General features: G+C 43.4%; 1 protein-coding gene across 7 annotated transcripts in view; it reads right to left on the bottom strand.

Annotated features, from left to right (window-relative positions):
• The window catches only part of arap2 (ArfGAP with RhoGAP domain, ankyrin repeat and PH domain 2), a 413,638-nt gene that overhangs the window by 67,657 nt on the left and 318,345 nt on the right, over window positions 1-27,636 (bottom strand). For all 7 annotated transcript variants that reach the window (XM_068036991.1, XM_068037024.1, XM_068037005.1 and 4 more), the window contains 4 exons: window positions 22,540-22,608; window positions 19,537-19,611; window positions 15,677-15,794; window positions 12,593-12,721 (listed from right to left, as the gene is read on the bottom strand). In XM_068036991.1, coding sequence (XP_067893092.1) covers window positions 12,593-12,721; window positions 15,677-15,794; window positions 19,537-19,611; window positions 22,540-22,608 — 391 coding nt within the window. The remainder of the gene's footprint in view (window positions 1-12,592; window positions 12,722-15,676; window positions 15,795-19,536; window positions 19,612-22,539; window positions 22,609-27,636) is intronic.

Here is a 27,636-nt window from a genome sequence, read left to right as displayed (position 1 = left end):
CTGAAAGGGTGGTAGTGGGGGAAAACACTCCTGTGAAAGCACCCACCTTCTCCCGAAGTCCTCACCTCTCTTCTCTTCAGCTGCTGGGAACTTAGTTAAGTCAGAGGCTGCCCATTTCATTAAAATATTTAAATTGACAACCAGCCTCCTGAAAGCTGGTTGGCTGGTCACCCCTCGTCCTACCCCCATAAAATATGAAAGTGGGAAGTTTGGAGTTAAGATTTTTAAAATTCTCACCGCTCACCCACTCCCAACCCACTTGTTTTTGTGTGCCAAAATTCCCCCCTATGATACTGCAGCATTTTCACTATCCATACTTCTAAGTGCTCTCAGGAAAAAAAAAGTGCTAGATTGTTCAGGTACTGTAAAACACCCATTCAAATTCCAGTAAGCAACAAAATGCATTTACGTCACAGACAAGTCAAATTAAATGAATCTTATCTAGTGTAGTTCTCTATAATACATACCTTGATTTCTTCAGCTAAATACAGAGCCTCCTCATTTAAAACTGCTTTCAAAGTCACATATGAAGAATTTAGATTCACTTTCCTGTTTTTGCTTGTATGTTTTTATTTCAAATATTTTTGTTTAAACAGAAAACGCTGATGACATTATTACAGATTCTGCTTGGTGAATAGATAGTGCATCAATGTTAGTTAAAATGAAACAATATGGAGCAAGAAGGCAAACTTAAAAGAAAAGACTGAAAGGGGCTTGAATTCAGATCACACCTTGGCTTGACACCCTACTCCGCTGGCACTTTCTCCTCCTTTGAGCATCCCACCTTTTTCCACTGTTACGACTCGGTGAGCAAGGTGTCTAGGGGTCCCTCTCAGCCTTCACCTGGTCTTACCGTATTTTTAGCTCCCCCTTGGTGAATTCTTGTTCACCGTTTTTCAATTATAAGGCAAAGAAACCAGCACAAACAGGCTTTCTTAGGTTTAAAGAAGAAAAGTTGAAATTCATTAAACTTGAACTTAAATTCTAATCCGATTAACACCTATGGATACACAACGCGCCCACGCTAGCATGCATGCGCGATACACACATGCAAATAGAGACAGAAAAGAGCAGAAGAAAAAGTGGAAAAGTTTGAGGCAATCTCTGGAGAGGGTTTTTTGTTACGGATCTTCGAGCCCATTGTAGAGTCCTTGATTGTAGGTAGTTCTTGCTTTTCGTTGGGGCCCAGTATTCTTCTTAAACCTTGTTTTCTGTAGGAGACTTTTCTCTCTTAGGGTTCATGTGTCTTCAGTGGATTCAGAAGCTTGTGAGAAAGAGATGGGAGTAGACACGAGAGATCTTCTCAGTCCAGGAGCAAACAGTCTTTCTGAATTCAAACTCTGACCAGTTCGAAAGAAAACCCTGGATCAGCCAGTTAGTCATGTGACCTGCTCGTCTAACTAGTCCTGGCCCTTGTGGATTGTATCCTTCTTAACAGGCCCTGGAATGTGCTTCCTCACTTTTGATATCTGTTAGTATGCAAATGTTTTTTTCCAGCCAGGCCTGATCTGTTTAACATGTCATTTCCTCACTACAACAACAGTTGAAAAGCAATGCTCATAACAAAATTGATGTGCCTCATTCTTGGCAGGTGGAGGCCTGGTATGATACCACCCTCTCAACATTCATTCAAAGTCTTCCTTCTCTACCACCCTTCCAAACTACGATAAAATGTTTCTCAGCGACGTCATCACTGCTTTCCTCCCTCAGCACCGAATGACTTCTCATCCTTAGCGATTTCAACCTCCATCTCAACTCATCATGCTCACTCTCCTCGGACTTCGCTGTCCTCTTATCCTCTTTAAATCTCTCCCTCTGTGTAAACTCCCCAACACATATTCACAGCCACCCCCTTGACCTTGCCATCTCACCTGGTCTTGCTAGTCCCATCACATCAATCACAGATGAGGCATTCTCTGATCACTTCCTTATATCATTCTTGTGACTGTGAGGGGTGCAGGTGGCTCCCACTGTTCAACTGCCACCTGACCGTAGCAAGTGTTTTTGTTATTAGGCTTTAACCCCTTTGTGTTGTATTTGTCAAATAAAGACAGTGACAGGTTTTCTTGAGGTTTAAAAACAGACACAGAGAGATACAGCACTGAAACAGGCCCTTCGGCCCACCGAGTCTGTGTCAACCACCCATTTATACTAATCCTACATTAATCCCATATTCCCTACCACATCCCCACAATTCTCCTACCACCTACCTACACTAGGGGAAATTTACAATGGCCAATTTACCCATCAACCTGCAAGTCTTCGGCTGTGGGAATAAACCGGACACCCAGCAGAAACCCACGCGGTCACAGGGAGAACTTGCAAACTCCGCACAGGCAGTACCCAGAACCAAACCTGGGTCGCTGGAGCTGTGAGGCTGCGGTGCTAACCACTGTGCCGCCCTGAACATCAATTGCTTATCGATCAATACGCCTTACCCTGAAAGCGTTGCAACCACATCTACTCACGTAATCGTGTGCACTCACAAACACACACTACAGATAGAGAGGGGTAAAAGGGGTAAGTGATTATAAGTAAGATGTAGGTTTCGTGGGAGGTCACGGTAAACCTGTTGAATTCTCTTGGAAATCAAGTTCTCAGGCCGGAGGTGTTTGCAGATTCCTCTCTTGGTTGAAAGTTCAGTTGAAGACTGCTGTATAAAGTGTAGATGTAGAATTTCATTCACAGCAGGGCACGTGCCTTCTAGTTTGCTGGAAACAAGCTTCTGGAGGTTTCTTTTTCTTTTTGGGTGTCTCTCTCAAGGCTGCCTTTTCAGGTAAAGCTAGGTTACGTCTTGCATCCCAATAGGTCTCTTCCCCATGCTGATTGCACAATGGCCCAGGATGTGGCTACTTCACACCTTCTTTGTTTCAGAAGAAGACATTCAATTCTGCAATATTTTAAAATGGATGTAGGATGGGTGCAATTGACACTTCTTAGCTTTGAAGATTTTCCTTTGTCCCGGTCAGACAGTTTGAATATAAAAAAGGCCAAGTGCCTTTTTCCTTTGGTGGCCATTTTGGAGCATCGTTTACTTTTTTAAAAAAGTCAGTTTTTATAACTCTTCAGATTTAGCCCATAATTTGTATCATCACACTTCTTCTGTATGTGACACTCTCCACTCACATCCCCTTTCCACACTCCAACCCCAGCTCCTCTGTATCCACCCCAGGAAAAAAATCTATTATCCAATTCACTCACAGCACTTTCAAATTTCCAACTATCTAGCCTTTGGTTCTCTGTTAGCCACAACATTTCTGCAGTTACTGATTCGCTTAACCGCACCTTCTCTTCCACCTTTTATGCTCTAGTCACCAATAAAACCATTACTCACTCTCACCCTGACCATTCCCCCAGTATGGCCCTCATTTCCACTCCTTAACATCCAAGGGTCGCAGACTTGAAAGGATATTGCAGACAATTGGTTTAGCCATTTAGCACCAGATCTGGCTGGACCACATAAAATACTATTGGGTCCTGCTCTCATCTGCTAAAATGGCTCACCACTTCATGATCATCCTGGAATGCATAGATAACTCTCTGCTTCTTTTCTCTACTGCAACTATCTTCTTTTTAACCTGTTTCCCCTGTCTCCTCTATCCTCACTTCCAACACTAAGTGCGAGTTGTTCATGGATTTCTTTGTTACTAAGATCGAAACCTCCTGATCAGCTGCCTCTGCCATGTCCCTCCCTTTCACTAGTCCATTGGGCCACGTTTCCTTGAAAGTTCACTCCTGCCCTAGCTCTGAACTTGCATCTTTCTCCAGTTTCTCCCCTCATGCCCTCTGAGCTCATCTTGTCCATGACACCTACCTCCTGCTCCCTCAATCCTATTCCCACTAAACACGGTATGATTAGAACAAGTCAACATGGTTTTACTAGAAGGAAATCCTGTTTGACAAATTTATTAGAGTTTTGAGGATTTAACTAGTAGGGTAGACAAAAGAGAACCAGTAGATGTAGTCGACCTGGATTTCCAAAAGGCATTCGATAAGGTGCCACATAAAAAGGCTAATAGACAAGATAAGGGCTCAGAGTTGGAGGTAATATATTAGCATGGATAGAGGATTGGTTAATGCACAGGAAGCAAAGAGTGTGCATAAACAGGGCATTTGCAAGTTGGCAGGCAGTGAATAGTGGAGGGCCACAAGGATCAATGCTGGGGCCTCAGCTATTTACAACCTATATCAATGACTTGGATGAAGAGACAGAGAGTAATGTATCTAAGTTTGGTGGAAAGGTAAGCTGTGGCGAGGACACAGAAAGGCTGAAAAGAGATATAGACAGGTTAAGTGAGTGGGCAACAGAATGGCAGGTGGAGTATAAAGTGAGAAAGTATGAGGTTATTCACTTTGGTCGTAAGAATAGAAAAACAGAATACTTTTTTTTTAAAGGTGTGAAATTTGTAGCTATTGATGTTCAAAGAGACTTGGTGTGCTTGTACAAGGAACACAGAAAATTAGCATGCAGGTACAGCAAGCAATTAGGAACACAATGGCATGTTGGTCTTTTTTTGCAAGGGGATTGGAGTACAGGAATAAAGAAGTCTTGCTACAATTGCACAGGTTTTGGTGAGACCACATCTGGAGTGCCGCGTGCAGTTTTGGTCTCCACATTTAAGAAAGGATATACTTGCATTGGAGGCGGTACAGCAAGGGTTCACTAAATTGGTCCCTGGGATGTGGGGGTTGCCCTATGATGAGAGGCGATCTCATTGAAACATACAAGGGGCTTGATAGAGTAGACACAGAGATTGTTTCCACTGGTCCGGGCATCTAAAACATGGGGGGCACAGTCTCAGGATAAGGGGCAATAATTTCAGACTGAGATGAGGGGAAATTACTTCATTCAAAGGGTTGTGAATCTTTGGAATTCTGTACTTCAGAGGGTTGTGGATGCTCCATCATTTAACACATTTAAGGCTGGGACGGACATATTTTTGAACTCTCAGGGAATCAAGGGATGTGGCGAGCAGGCGGGAAAGTGGAGTTGAATCCTAAGATCAGCCATGATCGTATTGGTCAATGGGCCATATGGTCTACTCCTGCTCCTATTTCTTGTGTTCTAAACTGCTGATCAGCCAACTTTCCTTCCTGGTCCCCATGTTTAGCAATATTGTTAATGGTTCTCTCTCTTCAGGTGTTGTCCTTTCTCTCCCTTAAATCTGCTGCCATTACCCCACTCCTCAAAAAAACCCTTGACCCCACTGTCCTTGCAAACTACCGCCCATCTCCAACCTCTCTTTCCTCTCCAAAGTCCTTAAATATGTTGTCACCTCCAAAATCCGTGTCCATCTTTCCCGGAACTCCATGTTTCATCGCTCCAATTGGGTTTCCGCCCCTGCACAGTACCGAAACGGTTCTCATCAAAGTCATAAAGAATGTCCTATGTGAATGTGACAAAGTTAAACTTTCCCTCCTTGACCTTCTCAAACTGTCTGCAGCCTTTGACACAGTTGACTATACTATCCTCCTCAAACATCTCTCCACTGTCGTCTAGCTGGGTGTGGCTGCTCTCACCTGGTTCTATTCTTATCCATTAAATCGTAGCTGGAGTGTCAATTGCAATGGCTTCTCTTCCTGCTCCCACACCATTACCTCTGGTGTCCCCCAAGGATCTATCCTTGGCCCCCTTCCATTTCTCATCTACATGCTGCCTCAGTGGTATCATTCGATAGCACAGCGTTAATTTTCACATGTATGCTGACAACACCAAGATCTACCTAACTACTGCCTCTTTCAACTCATCCACTGTTGCTAAATTATCAAACTGCTTATCAGACATCCAGTAGTAGATGAGCGGAAATGTTCTCCAATACTAGGAAAACTGAAGCCATTGTTTTTGGTCCCCGCTCCAGACACTTCCCTAGCTACTGACTCCATCCCTCTCCCTGGCAGGAGTCTTGGACTAAACCACACTGTTCACAAACTTGTTGTCATATTTGACCCGGAGTTGAACTTCCCACCACTTATTCGGCCCATCACTAAGACCACCTATTGTCATTTCTAACATCGCTCGACTTTGTCCCTGCCTCAGCTTATCTGCTGCTGAAACCCTCATTCCTGCCTTTGTTACCTCTAGACTTGACTATTCCAACGCACTCCTGGCTGGTCTCCCATATTCTACCGTCCGTAAACTTGAGGTTATCCAAAACTCTACTGCCCGTATCTTAACTCGCATCAAGGCCCGTTCACCTATTGCCATGGTGCTCGCTGACCAAAACTGACTCTCAGTCAAGCAATGTCTTTAAAATTCTCATCCTTGTTTTCCTACATTACAACAGTCACAACACTTTAAAAGTACTTCATTGGCTCTAAAGCGCTTTGAGATGTCCAGTTGTCAGGAGAGATGCTCTATAAATGCCAAGTATTTCGTTCTATGAAAACCCTCCAGGGCCTTTCTCTTCTCAAACTCTGCAATCTTCTCCAGTCCTACAACTCTCCAAGACATTTGTGCTCATATAATTCTGGTCTCTTGATCTTCCCTGATTTGAGTTGCTCTACCATTAGTGACTGTACCTTCAGTTGACTAAGCCCGAAGCTCTGGAATTCCCACACTACACTTCTCTACCTCACTTTCCACCTTTAAGATGCTCCTTAAAACCTACTTCTTTGACCAAGCTTTTGGCTCATGTGGCCTAATATCTCCTTATGTGGCTCGGTGTCAGAATTTGTTTTGTAATGCTCCCGTGAAGCACCTTGGGACATTTTATTACATTAAAGGCACTATATAAATATAAATTTTTGTTGTTGCATTCAGGAAAATCTGACAGTAGTTCAGTTTTGTTAGTGCCAAGTGTAGACATTTTTGGTTCCTCAAACAGAATGATTTACACTGAAATATGCATGATTAACATGTAAAAATATCATGCATTTAAAAAGAAACAAATGTACAAAAAGGATGTAAACATTAATTATTCGTTCTTTTGAGCTCTAATATTTGAAAAGCTGTAACTACAGCTGTTAAATTAAACCACATTTAAGATTTCTGAACAGTTTTCACAGACACAAACATAATGAATAAAATACTGTTCATCATTCCAGAAGCAGTCAAATGTGGAGATAGAAACAAACAGTCATGGAGTTCTTGACATCCCACTGCTGCAGAACAGTACTGAATTTTCTTGACAACAATGTTCCCAACTCTATATGTCAGATGTACATCTACATTACTGAGGCCCAAACACATTCTATTTTTCTACATTTTATTTGATAGGTATGACTATGAACCTGCTGAGATATCAGTTTGGTTTGTAAAAGACTTTATAAATAAAAAAATCAGAAGATGCACAGAAAAAAATTAAAATATGTTACAGCCAACATCTTCATTGGTACTAATACCATTGCTGATAAAGCACCTATATTAATAATACATCAAGTGAAAATAAAACTAAATCTTACATGGCTATCAAAGCATTTACTTATCCACTGTAACCTGTTTTTTAAAAAAAATAAAAGCACTTTTATAACTGTTCAAAGTGTCCAGAGATATCACCACAGATGAAGTAATGAATCAGAAAGAAATAAGCGATTCCACAATCAACCAATCAGATCCAAGCTCTGCAGTCCTGCCACATCCAGTCGTGTATAGTGGTGGACAATTAAACAACTTACAGGAGGAGGAAGCCCCACAAATATCCCCATCCTCAATGATGGGGGAGCTCAGCATATCAGTGCAAAAGACAGGGCTGAAGCATTTGCATCCATCTTCAGCCAGAAGTGCCGAGTGGATGATCCATCTTGGCCTCCTCCTGTGGTCCCCAGCATCACAGATGCCAGTCTTCACCCAGAACTAGCCATGCCTCTAGCCAAGCTGTTCCAGTACAGCTACAACACTGGCATCTACCCGGCAATGTGGAAAATTGCCCAGGTATATCCTGTTCACAGAAATGCAGGATATGGCCAACCTGAACAATTACCGCCCCATCAGTCTGCTCTCGATCATCAGAAAAGTGATGGAAGGGGTCGTCGACAGTGCTATCAAGAGCCACTTGCTCAGCAATAACCTGCTCATGGACGCTCAGTTTGGGCTCTGCCAGGGTCATTTAGCTCCTGGCCTAGCTCACCACCACCTTCTCAAGGGCAATGCGGGAGGGGCAATAAATGCTGGCTTAGCCAGCGATGCCCATATCCCACGAATAATAAAAAAAATACATTACAATATGAGCATTAACATGGTCAGTAAATGTCTTATATTTCCCAGGCCACAAATGGACCAATATGTCAAAAATCATCTGTTTTGTTACAGCATGGAAGGTGTCATATTTCTTAGTATTATCGACTTGCTGGAAAAAAAACTTTCTTTGTGAGTATATAAAAAATGGTAAGATATAATTGATAAAAACTTAGGCATCAAGTAATTGACGTACAGATCCGGATCAGAAACAGAACATAGAGCAACTGCACCAACATAACTTATAATGTTTTATTCAGAACATTAAAAAATCAATGAAAAAGAAAAGTGGGTGGGGTGAAAAATGGCATTTGACCCTGAAGTTGAAAGTACTGCCCATCGTTTACTTCAGTCACACACAAAAAAGTTTTGGTGCCACAATGTAATAAAGCACTGCACTCATCCCTTCATGCCTGCCTGCTTGATCAATAGCTCTGCCAGTGAATTCAATATCCACACCCTGCATCAGCAGAGCACTGTTGCTCCAATTTTTGCTATCTACAAGATGCATTCTGACAATTCACCTCCACTTCTACAACCTGTTTTACCAAGAACATGGGAACATTGTCTCCGATCCCTCTCCAAGTCACCCACCATCCCGACTCGTACACATACTGGCATTTTTCATTTCTGCATCAAAATCTTCGAAAACTCTATTCAATTATAGGAACATCGTAACCATAAGGACTGCAACAGTTCAAGAAGAGCCACCACCACCTTTTCAGGGCAACTAAGGATGGGCAATAAGTGGAGTTTTTAATAGAGCAGGGTTGTCCAACATACGGTCTGTGGGCCAGGATCCGCCCCGCCAAAGGATTTCATCCTGCCCGCAGGTGTAACTGTACCCACGGACATTCCTCATCCTCATCAGGGGTCCGTGACTGGAGATGGGAAATTTCCCTTTGTTTTCTTCTAGCAGAGTGGCCTTTTCAAAAACATCGTACTGTCAGTTTCACAGCTGACAGCTGCTGAAGCAGGAATGTGCTTTGCAACTTCAGACAGATTCGGAGTTTTCCGGCGGGCTTTTAACAAAGTTGGAAAACTCTGAACCTGTTCTAAGTTGGGAAGCGTGTTCCTGTTTCAACAGCTGTCATCTGTGAAACCAACAGCGCCATCTTTTTAAACAAACTGACCAACCACAAGGTTGCTGTGCTGAGTGCTCCTGATCCCTGCAACTGTCGGGTGGGGGGGTGCAGGATAGACAAAGAGAGACGGGGCTGGCAACAGAGAGAGATGGTGGGGGGGTGGGGTAACAGAGAGGGACGGGGGGAGGGAGAGAGAGAGAGACGGGGGGAGGGAGAGAGAGAGAGGGACGGGGGGAGGGAGAGAGAGAGAGAGCTGGGGTTGGGAGAGACAGAGAGAGAGCTGGGGTTGGGAGAGAGAGAGAGAGGCGGGGTTGGGAGAGAGAGAGAGGGGCGGGGCTGGGAGAGAGAGAGAGAGGGGGGCTGGGAGAGAGAGAGAGAGGCGGGGCTGGGAGAGAGAGAGAGAGGCGGGGCTGGGAGAGAGAGAGAGAGGCGGGGCTGGGAGAGAGAGAGAGGCGGGGCTGGGAGAGAGAGAGAGGCGGGGCTGGGAGAGAGAGAGAGAGGCGGGGCTGGGAGAGAGAGAGAGGCGGGGCTGGGAGAGAGAGCGAGGCGGGGCTGGGAGAGAGAGCGAGGCGGGGCTGGGAGAGAGAGCGAGGCGGGGCTGGGAGAGAGAGCGAGGCGGGGCTGGGAGAGAGAGCGAGGCGGGGCTGGGAGAGAGAGCGAGGCGGGGCTGGGAGAGAGAGCGAGGCGGGGCTGGGAGAGAGAGCGAGGCGGGGCTGGGAGAGAGAGCGAGGCGGGGCTGGGAGAGAGAGCGAGGCGGGGCTGGGAGAGAGAGCGAGGCGGGGCTGGGAGAGAGAGCGAGGCGCGGCTGGGAGAGAGAGCGAGGCGCGGCTGGGAGAGAGAGCGAGGCGGGGGTGGGAGAGAGAGCGAGGCAGGGGTGGGAGAGAGAGCGAGGCGGGGGTGGGAGAGAGAGCGAGGCTGGGGTGGAAGAGAGAGAGAGGCTGGGGTGGAAGAGAGAGAGAGGCGGGGATCATCCAACTCAGTAACCTGTTCCCGCTTTCGCCCCAAACCCTTTGATCCCTTTAGACCCAAGAGCTATATCTAACTCCTTCTTGAAAACATACAATGTTTTGGCCTCAACTGCTTTCTGTGGTAGCGAATTCCACAGGCTCACCACTCTCTGGGTGAAAATATTTCTCCTCTTCTCAGTCCTGAAAGGTTTACCCCATATCCTTAGACTATGACCCCTGCTTCTGGACTCCCCCACCATCGGGAACATCCTTCCTGCATCTACCCTGTAGAGTCCTGTTGGAATTTTATAGGTTTCTATGAAATCCCCCCACACTCTTCTGAACTCCAGCGAATATAATCCTAACTGACTCAATCTCTCCTCAAACGTCAGTCCCGCCATCACAGGAATCAGTCTGGTAAACCTTCGCTGCACTCCCTCTATAGCAAGAACATCCTTCCTCAGATAAGGAGACCAAAACTGCACACAATATTCCAGGTGTGGCCTCACCAAGGCCCTGAAGGCCAACATACCATTTGCCTTTTTTACCACCTGTCGCACCTGCATGCTGACCTTCAGCGACTGGTGTACAAGAACATATATTCTCGTTGCATGTTCCCCTCTCTCAGTTTATAGCTATTCAGATAATAATCTGCCTTCCTGTTTTTGCTACTAAACTGGATAACCTCACATTTATCCACATTATACTGCATCTGCCATGCATTTGCCCACTCACTCAACTTGTCCAAATCACCCTGAAGCCTCTCTGCATCCTCCTCACAACTCACCCTCCCACCCAGTTTTGTGTCATCTGCAGATTTGGAGATATTACATTTAGTTCCCTTATCTAAATCATTAATGTATATTTTGAATAGCTGGGCTCCTAGCACCGATCCCTGCAGTACCCCACTAGTCACTGCCTGCCATTTGGAAAAAGATCCATTTATCCCTACTCTCGGTTTCTTGTCTGCCAACCAATTTTCTATCCATCGCAATACACTACCCCCAATCCCATGCGTTTTAATTTTACATGCTAATCTCTTATGTGGGATGTCGAAAGCCTTCTGAAAGTCCAAATAAACCACATCCACTGGCTCCCCTCATCAACTCTACTAGTTACATCCTCGAAGAATTCTTATAGATTTGTCAAGCATGATTTCCCTTTCGTAAATCCATGCTGACTCTGTCCGATTCTACCACTGTTCTCCAAGTGCTCTGCTATAAAATCTTTGATAATGGACTCTAGAATTTTCCCCACTACCAACGTCAGGCTGACTGGTCTATAATTCCCTGCTTTCTCTCTACCTCCCTTTTTAAATAGTGGGGTTACATTAGATACCCTCCAATCTGTAGGAACTGTTCCAGAGTCCATAGAATCCTGGAAGATGATCACCAATGCATCCACTATTTCTAGGGCCACTTCCTTAAGTACTCTGGGATGCATACCATTAGGCCCTGCGGATATATCGGCCTTCAATCCCATCAATTTCCCCAACACCATTTCTCTACTAATGCTGATTTCCTTCAGTTCCTCTCTCTCACTAAGCCCTGTGCTCCCCAACATTTCTGGTCTGATATTTGTGTCCTCCTTTGTGAAGACAGAACCAAAGTATGCATTTAGTTGGTCAGCCTTTTCTTTGTTCCCTATAATAAATCCCCCTGTTTCTGACTGTAAGCAAGAGAGAGGGGGAAAGAGAGAGAGAGAGAGTGGGGGAGCAGAGAGAGAGTGGGGGAGCAGAGAGAGAGTGGGGGAACAGAGAGAGTGAGAAGGACACAAAGAGGAGGGAACAACATAGAGAGGGAGGGAACACAGGAAGAGGGAGGGAACACAGGAAGAGAGTGATAACCAGAGAGATCAAGGTCACTCCTGACAGATAGATATCTATCCGGAATATTCTGCATTGCTACAAGTGTGCAGGCAGACATTGACTACTTGTGCAAGCAGAAAAATGCCAGGTATCTCACTGAATCAGTGTCCAACATAGTGATGAGAAAGTAAATCAATAAATTAATCTTCTCATTTCAAGCTTCTTCACAAATTTGCACATTTGTTGTTGTTTTGATTAATAGCAAGATAACTTTTTAATACCTTTATCTTTCTGAAATTGTCTCACCAGCCCCCTATGTAAGACGAAAAATGTAATGTGGCCCCCCCCCCCCACGCGAAAAGGTTGAACAACCCTGTTAAAGTCTCCCATGTTGCCTAAGATATAAATTAGCTGCATGTTTAATTAGGAGATTGCTAGTAGTAGGATTCTAATATGCTGTCAGCAAAACTGGTTACAATCACCAACAGAACAACAAATATGACATGCATCGACAGTTTTTTTCCTTTTGTGTGCACATGGTCTGGTTTCAGCAACAACAAGTAAGAGTTAATATTCATACCGAGGTACTTTTTGATTGCATTTGCTGCTTCAAACTGTTTTATGATCAAGTAAGCAGATTCAGGCTCAGGCAGTGTGCTCCACTGGAGAACCTGTTCCAGAACATTCTCTCTGTAGTGCAGTGCTCGCTCTGTGGAAGGGAAAATGCAAAGCAATGACATAAAATAATACACAACATGGATGATTGAAAATATTAACATCTTATCTATTCCTTCACAAACTTCAATTGTAAAAAAATGACTAACCATGAATAGTCAGTGGGTCAAACTAACAATATATATGAAAATAAACCAATTAAATGGTATTCCAAAGTATGTCATTAGTTTAAAGCAATAATTTCTTCAAACAATCCCTCAAATATATGATTTATCTTCCTTCAGAAAAATGCCACTTTAAAATAAATTTGCAATTCCTTAGTCCACCCACCAATTGGTTTGATGCCTTTGGCTGTCTCTACATACACATCATTTAGACATAGTTTGTTATCAGAAATGTTGCTATATCACATATCCTCTTCTCTACATGGCTTAGAAGTACCCAAAGCACTCTTCTTGGGAACTCCACGGCAATGAAATTGGACCTGGTTGTACGCATCTTACTGACACAATGAGGCCCACTTTTGAGGATCATTGTCCTGGGCCCCAAGGATGCTTGAAAAATGTCCGACCTGAAATTAGGTCAGGCCATTTTTCAGGTGTCCCAGGTGGCTGCCTAAAACAGGAGTTAGGTCCCTTACATATATAAATGAGGAGCCTAATGATTCTTACGGAGCTGCCAAATTAGTCAGTCACAAGTGGGGCAGGCATCAGGATTCTTCTGCGGATGTCACGGCCTGAACAGCAACCACCAATGAAAGAACAGTTCTGTTTTTAAAAACAGGTTTCTGTGAAGCAAGGAGAAGCAGCTCCCCTACCAATAGCAATCAGCAACGTCTTCTCTAAAGCAGAGCCATTGAGGTTTCTGTAGCACCACCATGATGGCTGAAACCATCTAAAACCGCATCATCCAGAGAATGAACACCACCAAGCCATTGTCAGTTGAGGGAACACATTTTGCAATTTTGGATGGTCAGCATAAAGCAGTTCCAACTCAACAATAGGATAGCCAAATGTACAGTAAAACTTCCTCTAAGCTGACTCTATAATGTGCTTTAACCACATTCTCAGAGCAGTACCTTCTTCTGCACCACTGTAACTTTCCCATTTGCAAAATCGCCTATGTCTGTAGTCCTCCTTAAGTGAGATCATGAAATTATAGCTAGTTTAGGCTCTGGGTCCACACCTACTCGCAGCTAGCATGAGGTATTTAAACTGGTTGGTAAATAGAAGTGTTTGGTCTCATCATGCATTCTACATTCAAACACAAGTCTCAGAAGGACTGTGATAGTGGACACAGCTTTCATCCCATTACATTTAAATAAGTAATCCATTCATAGTCCTTTGCTGACCAACCGGTAAAGGCACTGTGATATGTAGCAGTAAGCCTCATACATCAAAAGATTTGATTCCTAGTCTATGCTAAGTCAGTCTACCTTTGTGTCAGCTGTGGCTTGGTAGGTAGCATTCTTGCCTTGGAGTCTGAGGTTCTGGGTTCAAGTCTCTCTCTAGACAGTTGAGCCCATTGTCTAGGCTGACAGTCAAATGGGCACTGTTGCAGTGTTGCATTATTGGACGTGCTGTCTTTTGGTTGAAATGTTAAATTGAGGTCCCATCTGCCCCGAGAAGGATTTTTATATATAGAAATACAGCACTGAAACAGGCCCTTCAGCCCACCGAGTCTGTGCCGACCAACAACCACCCATTTATACTAACCCTGCAATAATCCCATATTCCCTACTACCTACCTACACTAGGGGCAATTTACAATGGCCAATTTACCTATCACCTCCAAGTCTTTGGCGGTGGGAGGAAACCAGAGCACCCGGTGAAAACCCACGCGGTCACAGGGAGAACTTACAAACTCCGCATAGGCAGTACCCAGAATCGAACCCGGGTCCCTGGAGCTGTGAGGCTGCGGTGCTAACCACTGCGCCACTGTGCCGCCCCAAATGTAAAATGATCTCACAGCACTATTCCAAAGAAGAGCAGGGGAGAGCTCCCTGATGTCCTGGTCAATATTTATTCCTCAATCAGCATTGCTCCAGCAGATTATCTGGCCATTGTCTCAATGCTGCTGGTAGGATCTTGATTTGATTTTCCAAATAGGAAAGTCAAAGGAGTGCAGAAGGAGGTTCTGCTCTGAGAATGAGGCTGAAGCACATGCTTCATCTTTATTTAAACTTGGATGGTATTTATTAGCTGTTTGGTTGGTTTTGAGGGTACCACAGGTGAGCTACATTCTGCACTTAAATGGCATTCATATACCCTCATTATCTAGCAAGAGTTACTAAATAATGATAAGGAGAAGAACTCCGAGCACATAATTGAGGCAGCTTAGAGGGAATTTTACTGTACACTTAGCTGTGCTGTGGTGAGTTGCAAATGCTTTATGGTAACCATCCAAAATTGCAAATGGTGTTCTCTCAACTGATAATGGCTTTGTGGTGTTCCTTCTCTGGATTAGGCTGTTTTAGATGATTTCAGCCAAATTGGCTGCCGTGTTTCCTATATTTCAACAGTGCCTCCATTTCAAATGCATTAATTGGCTGTAAAGTATTTAGGGACGTCTTGAGGTCGTGAATCTTTCTTAGATTTGATGCTACTATTGGCCTGAGTCTCTGCATTAGACAGGATAGAAAGATAGACTAGGGATTCTTCTCCTAATCATTATTCAGTAACACTTGCTGGAAAAATGAGGTTATACGGATGACAAATAAGGGCAGAATCTAGCTCAACTGTGCTACATCCCCAAAAATCAACTAGATAGCCAATAAATACCATCCAAGTTCAGATAAAGATGAAGAATGGCCGCTTGGAGGGTGACTAATATATGAAGGCAGGGGGTGGTGGACAGTCACGGGGGAGTGGAGAAAGAGACAATTAGTTTTCAATCTGTTTTAAGATTAAATGTTGTCACTCACTAAGCAATATTAATATGCAACAACTAATTACTTAGCTTTTTGGATTTATTTTACTCAGTATCCTACCAAGCTCTCCGTTTTCTATAACTTCAAATGTCGCCCAAACAACCTTCTCATCGGCGATGATGTTTTTCATTTCTAGAACAATATGAGTTAATTCTTCTGCTGTCATGGTCGGAGATACCTGTGAAGCATGATGCAAAAAAGTCTTAATTTCAGATAAAATCACACAGAGCTGCAAAAATGGAAACACTATGAAAGCACCGAAAATATTTAAATGAATTCAAAATGGTAATAAATTTGATAAATGTGTGGTATCTACAAATGTGTTGTAAATTTGAACTTTCAAAGCTATTGCAATTTAAAAGGCAGGTCTGATCTCTTTTCCTTTAATTTTCTTTTAAATCATTTACAAACCAGTAGTGCTGTTTCAATAAAATCAAAACTTTTGCTTTAGGGTACAAAACAGATCGCCTTATTGACATAAAGGCAGAACAAAATGCTAAAAATCCCATGGAACTATTTGAAGTAATTCTCCTGGTAAAATGGCAAACATTTCTCCCTCAAGCAACACAACTCATAACACATTTGCGGCTCTGTCACTTCACAGCTATTCATGAATTTAGTTTCCACAAAATGGCTGCTGTATTTGCCTACATTGATAACAGTCTTATTTCAAAGTAACTCATTGTATGTGTACTTTCAGATATTTGTGACATGTGCAGGGCTGCAGATTTGCCAGACCATTGTGTAAATCAAAATGGACCAAAACATCAACATGAAGAAAACAAAAAGGCACAGTTCTTCCCTTCAAGCAGAAAGACGTAAAAGATAGCAGCACTGACATTTTAGTCTTCCAATATAATAGTCTGCACTTACTCAATGAGGAAAAAAATCTAGAAGAATGCCCACTATGCATTTGTTAAAAGGATAATGTCAACAAAACATGCTATGCCAAGTGAGGATTTTTAACTCATCGGTTGGAAACCTACATTAAACTTTTAAAAAGGAAAGCTGGGATCTTACAGTTATCTGTTAAAAAGCTGGCAGCCAAGATGGCCACCACAATTTGCACTGAAATACCTTACACTTCAAAGGAAAGTTGAATGTCTGAGCGAACCACGAGAACAATGCCTCATAAATTTGGAATCAGCTAACAGCTTCACTTCTAATGGCAAAACCTTCAAAGCCAGCTTGAAACAATGAGACCAGAGCGAGATAGAGAATTCCTGGACTTGAATCTAATTAAATTGCAAACGAGGAAACTGGACAATCATGTGACCACCTCCCCATCTGTGAAAAACTGGCAGCTTTTTGCTAAAAAGGATCAAGCTGCTGAGACTCTCTCTCCCAGTGACCTTGGGAGGGTTCGAAGCTTGCCTACTGGTTGGGAAAGATCCAAGACAAAGACCCCTTGGAAGAGGGCCACCTGCGCCACGGTCTCCAAGAACATCTACCAACCAGATTTCAGGATCACAACCTCAGCCACAGACTGTATATTTTTTTATATTTGTTCTGGACTCTAATCAAAACCAAACTATCTCTCATCACTCTGTAATCTATTTGTGTGTGTATTCTCGTGTGTGTGTGTGTGTGTGCGTCTGTGAGTGAACATGTAGCATATTATTTTATTTAGATTGGGTTTAGATTTTTAGGTACAATAAACTCACCTCTTTCTTGTTTAAACTCAAGAAAACCTATCTGATTGGTTCTTTTATGATCACAACAAAGGTAAATGGTTAAACACTCAATGAAGTGGTAAGCACATTCACTGTTTAAAAGGAATAAACCCTGTTGCGGGCAAACAAGAGGAAGGACAAGAAGGGAGCCTTGTGACTCCCTCCTCACCTGGAGGTAACAGAAAGCATATTAAAATCCAAGCTGGGGCATTTTTTTTCCTGAAACAATCCAAATTGGCCTAATCTGACTTTTCAGTGTATATTCAACGCAAACTCCAATAGAATGATAGCCAATGCTGACATTCACTATTGAATCACAGTATTTATGATGAAGTGTGTAAACTTGAGCATGAGTAATAACGCAGTATTGTACAAGGAGCATTGTCTGGACCAATACATTTACAAAGCACTTTTGCTTGAGCATAGCTGTATATCACTGTTGCAATAACACCATGTGAGTATCACAAATTATGTTATTTGTATCACTTCACTTATCTCCGAGAACATCCTGAGGGACTACATATACATTGAAGCATTTCAAAGCACTGTTGTGATGTAAGAAATGCAACAGCCATTTTTTTTCCCACAGCAATCTCCCACGAACAGCTAGCAGCGGAATGGCCACTTAAGGTATATTTTGTGGTGCTGATTAAGAAAGGAATGCCAAGACATTGGAAGAAAGCCCAGATGTTTCAAACAGTAGGATGGGATCTTAACATCCACCTAAACAGTTTGATTGGATCTTGGTTAAATATCTCATCTGAAGGGTAACACCACTAACAATGCAGTATTTGATTACAGCTAACTATTTGCTCATGCCAAAGACTTGCGGGTTGATAGGTAATTTGGCCACTGTAAAAAAAAATGTCCCAGTGTAGGTAGGTGATAGGAGAATTGAGGGAAGGTGGGGATACGAGAGGGAAAATGGGATTAAATGTAGGATTAGTATAAATGGGTGGTTGATGGTCGGCGCAGACTCGTTGGGCCGAAGGGCCTGTTTCGGCGCTGTATCTCTCTGAGACTCTAAGTGCCGAAGTGGGGCTTGAACCCACAGCATTCTGACATTGTACCAACTGAGCCACGAGCAGCACAGACAGAACGCTCAAAGGGACATATCGAGCATGGGGTAGCCTCGGGGGTATGGTATCGGACTAGCAACCTGAATGTCGTGAGTTCAAATCACAGCATGACAAATTGTGAATTGATTTCAATTAGTCTGGTTATTTGTGCGATGGAACCTGAAAGAAAGGCAATGAAAACTGCTGGATTATCATAATCCAGTGATTTCTATAGTATGGTAGGGTAGTGGTTATGTTTCCGAACTAGTAATCCAGAGGACACAAGTTCAAATTGCACCATATTAGTTTTTTTTAAAAATCTGGAAATAAATTTAAAAAGCTATCATCGGCAAAAGTAACGATGACGCTGCTGGATTGTAGTAAAAACCCAAATGGTTCACAAATGTCTTTTGGGAAGGAAACGTGTGTCCTTATGTCTGGTCTATATGTGACTCCACTGCCAAATCAATGTGCTTAGCTCATAACTGCCCTCTGAAGCAGCCTAGAAATTCACTCAATTGTATCAAACCGCTACTCAGCGGTTCAAGGCGGCAGCCCACTACCACCTTGTCAAGGGTAACCAGGGATCGACAATAAATGTCAGTCTTGCCAGAAGCGCACACACCTTGAAAATAACTTTAAAAAAAAAAGTTACTCGTGGAAAGTCTGGCCAATTCACAAACTATGAGAACATCCTTACTCGTGCATTAAATTTAGCATTTCTTCGTTCCTATCTCACATTCTTCCACTGATAATGATATAGTAAAAATAAGGAACATTTTGTGTGCTACTAACTTTGCATGACTGGGTCTCTTGACATAAACATGTAAATAAATAGCATACTATCAGCGTTATAGACACAGGGAATGACATGAGATAAAGGGCTGAGTCACCATTCTCTGCCTACCTAATTATGGAGGAAGTTTGAGTAACCAGCTGCTATTACAGTGAGCACACATTCTGCTTACCTTCAACGTGCTCCAGACATTGTGTAAGGGCTCTATGGTGGCAAAACTGCGTCACCAGCTTTGCACCAACTGTGCGTGCATGAGAATTGTTTCCACAGTCCTTTGAAGTGGAAGTTAATTAAATCCACATTAAGCAGAAATGCATTTAAAAGCAAAGGGACCAAGAGATGCAATGTTCTATTGAGTGTACTGAACATTTCATAGTATAACCAAATACCTACCCTAATTATGCAACAACAATCAGGTTCCTTTTTCCCCAGGTACACTTCAATGATAAGGTCCCCAGCTTGTGCAACCTAAAGAAAACATTTTCTAGACATGTCATATTCTCTCAGCAATCAGTAATAGTTTTTTTTACTTTTAGAATCCCCAAAAGCAATTGCTTTCAAAGTTACCTATTTTTAATGAAACAAAACGTAAAATAGAAAAACATTTACACAAAGTGATGAGGGAATTGTGTGGAAGCATTGAGACATCACGGAAAATATACACAAATAAAGTACTTCAAGCGATACGGATGTAGGCTTGTGCTTTGTGGCTATCCAAAGTCAATATCTATTGTTAATGTTATAGCATGCAATATATATTGGGCTGACAGAATTGGAGTGGCTTTTGTGATTGCTCATCTCGTAAGGCAAAAAATTCAAAAATATCAAGTTTATAAATTTCCCCTACTCTCTTGCACAACTGATCCTGCATTATTGCTGAAACCCAGGGAAGGGAGCAGGTTTCCAGAACTATGAAATCAAATGCCAATTTCTCTCTTTATTTTGGGATAAGGCCAGTAAAAGGTTGACATCATCCTCATACACTTTATTCATATGAAGAACTTGAGTATTTTCAGCAATAGAAAAAGGCCATTGGGTCCCTTTTCCATATTTTACATCAGTAACAAATATTATTGCGTCTTCAGTAATAAAGTACATGCACAATGCCCAATGCAAAACAAATAAATGCTATCAGCCACTAAGAGGAAGAATTCAATTTACTTGAATAAAAGAAAAGTACGTTTTCTAAAAATAAAAGCTTTGGTCTCCTCCCGAGTGCAAAACCAGTCCATTATGTAAATGAATATTGAATTAAAATTCCATACTATGGGCATATTGTGCTATTGTTATTCTTGATACTGATAACCACAAAGACTTTTATAAAACATCACATACTCAAAGTACAAAAGACTCGTATTCTGATGGAATAATTAAAAATTTACAATTAGTGAGGAAGCTGCAATACCTTTGTTATAAGTTATTAAAAATGTGCATTTTTTTAGATTGATTAAAACTTGTAACATATATAAATTAAGTGCAAACTCTTTCATCTCAAAGCAATCAGCTAATTGAAAATGCAAGCAATGAATATTACTGAAATTACTTTTTTTAACTAAATATGTTCTTGAGATGTGAGCAATATTAGCAAGGCCACATTTATTGTCCATCCTTTGTTGTCCTAAGATGGTCATTGGCTGCCTCTGGAACCATTGCAATCTTTGTGGTTGATGGGGTTACCACAATGGTGTTAGGTAGGAAATTCCAGGAATTATGATCCAGCGAAGATAAAGGAACAGCAGTATATGTCCACGTCTGTGATGTGTAACCTAGAGAGGAATTGGAGGTGATGGTGTTCCCATAAAGTTGCTACTCTTGTTCTCAGTGGTAGAGGCTGTGAGGCATGGGGTGTCAAGGTAAGCCTAGTCAGTTGCATCCTATAGATCTCACATACTAAGGCTACAAGAGGGTGGGATGCTGAGTTCAGTGACAGGCATACCAATCATGTAGCCAGCTCTATCCTGGATGGCATTGCGTGATGAGTATTCGATCACACTCCTTAATTGAGTCTCGTAGATTATGGAGAGGCATAAAAGGGACATGAGCTGAGTCACTTGTTGCAGAGTACCCAACCTCTGCTCAGCTAGAGTATATTCTTTCAGCAGTGTTTCCTCCAAATGGTATTCGACAAGAGAGACAAGGGGCTGAATTTTACCAGAACCCCAATGTCGAAACTCGAGGCGGATGGGCTCGGAAAATACTTTGGGGAGAGACCCGCCATGGGCCCTGATGCCAGGAAGGTCCCGCCCCATTTTACCAGCAGCGGCGGCAAGGCCTCAGGGCGTCCACCCCCCCGCCACTCGGCGGCACAGCTTTAATTTAAATAAATTAGAATGAATGCATAAACACTTACCTTGTCCCAACGGCCATCCCGCGCCAATATTCTGGACGGTGGCTGGAACTCCCATGCCTCTGGATCTCCATTCAGAGATCTGAGGCGTAACACTGGTGGGGAAGGGAAGGGTGAATTTTTCAGGGCGGGAGTGGGGGGGAGCGGCAAAAACAAATGAGATTGACTGAGGGGATAGTGGGGTTGAAGTATTTGGCGGGGGCGGGGGGAGGTTGTGATCGAAATATAACTTTTTTTGGGAGAGGACAAATAATAAATGGATTTATTCATTGTGGGGTGGGAGAGGGGATTGGAAGTGTGAATAAAATGTTATTTTAATTGTTTGGAAAACCTGTCACTTTAAACATTAAAATGAAAGGGAAGGGCCTGAAGCCCTTTAAAAATGACGGTGACGCCGTTGCTGGGGAAAGAGAGTCCGCCCCCTCCGTGTTAATGAGCCACCACGCAAAATATCACGGTGGCTCTGCGGTGTACGTCTTGCGCATGCACTGCGCTCTTTTTGAAGCTCACCCTCGCTATAAAAATTCAGGCCACGGTTTGGAAAACAGAAAAGCAAGAATTGACAACAGGTACTGCAACAGGTGGAGAGTGGGGAAGGGAGATCTTAGATCTGAAAGTAAGAAGGTGTGTTCCAAATCCAGTCGAATAGCAATGCATTTCCTTCGTAAATATGCTAGCATGCAATGGTACAATTCTTTTTGAATCTGGAAACTAGAAACTAATTCATACATGCAATTAGGCATTATCCCAAGAATATCATAACTGCACTAAAACTTTCACCATATCAGCACTAGCACGATGTGGAACTCAACAATTCTGACCATCTTCCAAACATCATTGTGGGGACAGACAGCAACTTCTAAAAAAGTAGAACATGTAGGCACACATCTGACCAGTATGTGAATAAACCTCTTTTGAAGTTATACACTAAAATCTATAAAATATATTAAAAGTATGAAAATCAACAGTTCACTGAATAGAATGCTACTGATTAGATGAAATCTCAAAGCATAAATCAAAGGTAAATCTTGCAAACCAACATTCCATACCTGTGTGTCTTTCCATGTCGTTATGAAGCTATTTTCTATCTCCATCTGTTTCACCTGGTCTTCATTAACCTAGCAAAGCACAGAAAAATTCATCAAAAAGTACAAAGAAATGATGAGTTAAATATTTGTATCTGGCTAAAAAAAATAGCAAATCCATTTCTTCCACGAAGGCTAACTTAGATCGATGGATGGTGGATAGTTATCCTATCCGTGTCCTTTATATTTTTAACAAATTTTTTGAACAATTTTTTGCCATTAATCTGGGGTGTATAGGTAGTTCACAGAATCGCAGAACTGTTACAGCGCAGGAGGCGGCCATTCGGCCCATCGTGTCTGCACTGGCTCTCAGAAAAATTCCCTCAGTCCCTTCCCCTGCCTTCTCCCATAACCCTGCACATTCTTCCTTTTCATATAACTGTCTAGTTCCCTTTTGAATGTTTTAATTGAACCTGCCTCCACCACTTTCTCAGGAAGCGAATACTAGACCTTAACCACTCACTGCGTGAAAAAAAGTTTTTCCACATGTCATTTTTGCTTCTCTTACCAAATACTTTAAATCTGTGCCCTCTTGTTCTCGATCCTTGCACGAGTGAGAACAGTTTCTCTCTATCTACTCTGTCCAGACCCCTCAAGATTTTGAATACCTCGATCAAATCATCTCTCAGCCTTCTCTTCTCCAAAGAAAACAGTCCTAACTTCTCCAATCTATCTTCACAATTGAAATTCCTCATCCCTGGAACAATTCTCGTGAATCTTTTCTCTACTCTCTCCAGTGGCCTCATGTCTTGCCCAGAATTGGTCGCAACACTCCAGCTGAGGCCGAACTAGTGTCTTATACAAGTTCAACATAACTTCCTTGCTCTTGTACTCTATGCCCCTATTAATAAAGCTCAGGATACTGTATGATTTATTAACTGCTCTGTCAACCTGTCCTGCCACCTTTAATGTCTTATGCACATATACACCTAGGTCCCCCTGCTCCTGCACCCCTTTAGAATTGCGCCTTTTATTCTATATTGTCTCTCCATGTTCTTCCTACCAAAATGAATCACTTCACATTTCTTTGCATTGAACTTCATCTGCCACCTGTCTGCCCATTCCACCAACTTGTCTATGTCCTTTTGAAGTTCTACACTATCCTCCTCACAATTCACAATGCTTCCAAGTTTTGTATCACCTGCAAACTTTGAAATTGTGCCCTGTACACCAACACTGATCCCTGGGGAACCCCACTACAAACCTTCCTCCAGCCCGAAAAACATCCATTAACCACTACTATTTGTTTCCTGTTACTCAGCCAACTTCGTATCCATGTTGCTCCCGTCCCTTTTATTCCATGAACTACAAGTTTGCTCACAAGTCTGTTGTGTGGCGTCGTATCAAATGCCTTTTGAAAGTTCATGTGCACTACATGAACAGCATTGCCCTCATCAACCCTCTCTGTTACCTCCTCAAAAAACTCCAGCAAGTTAGTTAAACATGATTTTCCCTTAAGAAATCTATGCTGACTTTCTTTAATTAACCCACATTTGCCCATGTGACTACTGATTTTGTCCTGAATAATTTTTTCTCGAAGTTTTCCCACCACTGAAGTTAAACTGACTAGCCTGTAGTTGCTGGCGTAATCTGACTATTGAGTCTGCAAGGATTTCCAGGAGAAATTCATGGAAAGCCTGCTGGAAGAGGAGAAAATTGAGGGAGAAATTCCTGTCAGAAGGCTAAATCATAAAATTGATCGGGGGTTGGGGGGGGGGGGGTGGGGGGGGAGGTGCCGTTCCTGATGCCTTCCTGTCTCCAATGCAGTTTTAGGCGGGGCGGTGGTGGTGAGAAACAGCCCGCCCACCCCAGGCCAATCAATGGCCCTTAAGTGGCAAATTAACTGCTACTTACGAGCCTTCTCCCGCTGTTGCTGCTATTTTACCTGTGGTGGCCGGACGGCAAGGCACGAAGAACACTGCCAGTGCCTTCTCGTGGGCTGGGGGCAGGGGCCTATGCCCTACGGAGGGCTGCCCCCGAAGCCCCAACCGCACAACACTCCCCCCGCCCCCTAACAGACTCCCCCTTGCCTCGCTGGGGCCTAGCTGATTTTCCCTGGTGAGGCCCCAAAAACCTCCCTTCGTTCCAGGGCCATCCTTGACCTTGCTCGTAATTGCTGGATGTAATTCCAACCGTGGCCACCGCTCCCCATGGTGCTGCTGAGACTAAGAGCTGCCAGATCGCTGAGTGGCTGGCAACTCCATTCAGCAGTGCTTCCTTCTTTGATCAAGCTCTTTGTCACCTCCTAATTTCTCCTTCTTTGGCTCAGTGTCCATTGGTTTTGATTATGCCTCTGTGAAGTGCCTTGGGAAATTTTTTTACATTATTGTTGTTGCTATTACAACTTGGTTGAGGGAAGGACAGGATTGGCAGCTAAATGTTCCAGGATTTAGAAGCTTCAGGCAGGATAGAAGGGGATGTAAAAGGGGTGGGGAAGTTGCATTACTGGTTAAGGAGAATATCACAGCTGTACTGCGGGAGGACACCTCGGAGGGGTTATGCAGCGAGGCAATATGGGTGGAGCTCAGGAATAGGAAGGGTGCAGTCACGATGTTGGGGGTTTACTACAGGCCTCCCAACAGCCAGCGGGAGGTAGAGGAGCAGATATGCAGACAGATTTTGGAAAGATGTAAAGGTAACAGGGTTGTAGTGGTGGGTGATTTTAACTTCCCCTATATTGACTGGGGCTCACTTAGTGCTAGGGCTTGGATGGGGCATAATTTGTAAGGAGCATCCAGGAGGGCTTCTTGAAACAATACGTAGATAGTCCAACTAGGGATGGGGCCGTACTGGACCTGGTATTGGGGAATGAGCCCAGCCAGGTGGTCGAAGTTTCAGTAGGGGAGCATTTCGGGAACAATGACCATAATTCCATAAGTTTTAAGGTACATGTGGATAAGGATAAGAGTAGTCCTCGGCTGAAGGTGCAAAATTGGGGGAAGGCTAATTATAACAATATTAGGCAGGAACTGAAGAATTTAGATTGGGGGCGGCTGTTTGAGGGTAAATCAACATCTGACATGTGGGAGTCTTTCAAACGTCAGTTGATTAGAATCCAGGACCAGCATGTTCCTGTGAGGAAGAAGGATAAGTTTGGCAAGTTTCGGGAACCTTGGATAACGCGGGATATTGTGGGCCTCGTCAAAAAGAAAAAGGAAGCATTCGAAAGGGCTGGAAGGCTAGGAACAGACGAATCCCTTGAGGAATATAAAGACAGTAGGAAGGAACTTAAGCAAGGAGTCAGGAGGGCTAAAAGGGGTCATGAAAAGTCATTGGCAAACAGGATTAAGGATAATCCCAAGGCTTTTTATACATATATAAAGAGCAAGAGGGTAACCAGGGAAAGGGTTGGCCCACTCAAGGACAGAGGAGGGAATCTATGTGTGGAGCCAGAGGAAATGGGCGAGGTACTAAATGAGTACTTTGCATCAGTGTTCACCAAGGAGAAGGATTTAGTGGATGATGAGCCTAGGGAAGGGAGTGGAGATAGTCTCAGTCATCTCATTATCAAAAAGGAGGAGGTGTTGGGTGTCTTGCAAAGCATTAAGGTAGATAAGTCCCCAGGGCCTGATGGGATCTACCCCAGAATACTGAGGGAGGCAAGGGAAGAAATTGCTGGGGCCTTGACAGAAATCTTTGCATCCTCATTGGCAACAGGTGAGGTCCCAGAGGACTGGAGAATAGCCAATGTTGTTCCTTTGTTTAAGAAGGGTAGCAAGGATAATCCAGGAAATTATAGGCCGGTGAGCCTTACGTCAGTGGTAGGGAAATTATTAGAGAGGATTCTTCGGGACAGGATTTACTCCCATTTTGAAACAAATGGACTTATTAGCGAGAGGCAGCATGGTTTTGTGATGGGGAGGTCGTGTCTCACTAATTTGATTGAGTTTTTTGAGGAAGTGACAAAGATGATTGATGAAGGAAGGGCAGTGGATGTTATCTATATGGACTTCAGTAAAGCCTTTGAGAAGGTCCCTCATGGCAGACTGGTACGAAAGGTGAAGTCACATGGGATCAGAGGTGAGCTGGCAAGATGGATACAGAACTGGCTCGGTCATAGAAGACAGAGGGTAGCAGTGGAAGGGTGCTTTTCTGAATGGAGGGTTGTGACTAGTGGTGTTCCGCAGGGATCAGTGCTGGGACCTTTGCTATTTGTAGTATATATGAATGAATTGGAGGAAAATGTAGCTGGTCTGATTAGTAAGTTTGCGGACGATACAAAGGTTGGTTGAGTTGCGGACAGTGATGAGGATTGTCAGAGGATACAGCAGGATATAGATCGGTTGGAGACTTGGGCGGAGAAATGGCAGATGGAGTTTAATTCGGAAAAATGTGACGTAATGCATTTTGAAAGGTCTAATGCAGGTGGGAAGTATACAGTAAATGGCAGAACCCTTCGGAGTATTGACAGGCAGAGAGATCTGGGCGTACAGGTCCACAGGTCACTGAAGGTGGCAATGCAGGTGGATAAGGTAGTCAAGAAGGCATACGGCATGCTTGCCTTCATTGGTCGGGGCATAGAGTATAAAAATAGGCAAGTCATGCTGCAGCTGTACAGAACTTTAGTTAGGCCACACTTCGAAATTGCGTGCAATTCTGGTCGCCACACTACCAGAAGGACGTGGAGGCTTTGGAGAGGGTACAGAAGATGTTTACCAGGATGTTACCTGGTCTGGAGGGCATTAGCTATGAGGAGAGGCTGGATAAACTCGGATTGTTTTCACTGGAACGACGGAGGTGGAGGGGCGACATGATAGAGGTTTACAAAGTTATAAGCGGCATGGACAGAGTGGATAGTCAGAAGCTTTTTCCCAGGGTGGAAGAGTCAGTTACTAGGGGACATAGGCTTAAGGTGAGAGGGGCAAAGTTTAGAGGGGATGTGCGAGGCATGTTCTTTACACAGAGGTTGGTGAGTCCCTGGAACTTGTTGCCGGGGGAGGTGGTGGAAGCAGGTACCATCGAGACGTTTAAGAGGCGTCTTGACAAATACATGAATAGGATGGGAATAGAGGGATACGGACCCTGGAAGTGCAGAAGGTTTTAGTTTAGGCAGGCATCAGG

This window comes from Heterodontus francisci, chromosome 1 (assembly GCF_036365525.1).
Source record: "Heterodontus francisci isolate sHetFra1 chromosome 1, sHetFra1.hap1, whole genome shotgun sequence".
NCBI classification, from domain to species: Eukaryota; Metazoa; Chordata; class Chondrichthyes; order Heterodontiformes; family Heterodontidae; genus Heterodontus; species Heterodontus francisci.
Note: the sequence above shows the minus strand (reverse complement) of the source record. Positions and strands in the feature narration are given on the sequence as shown.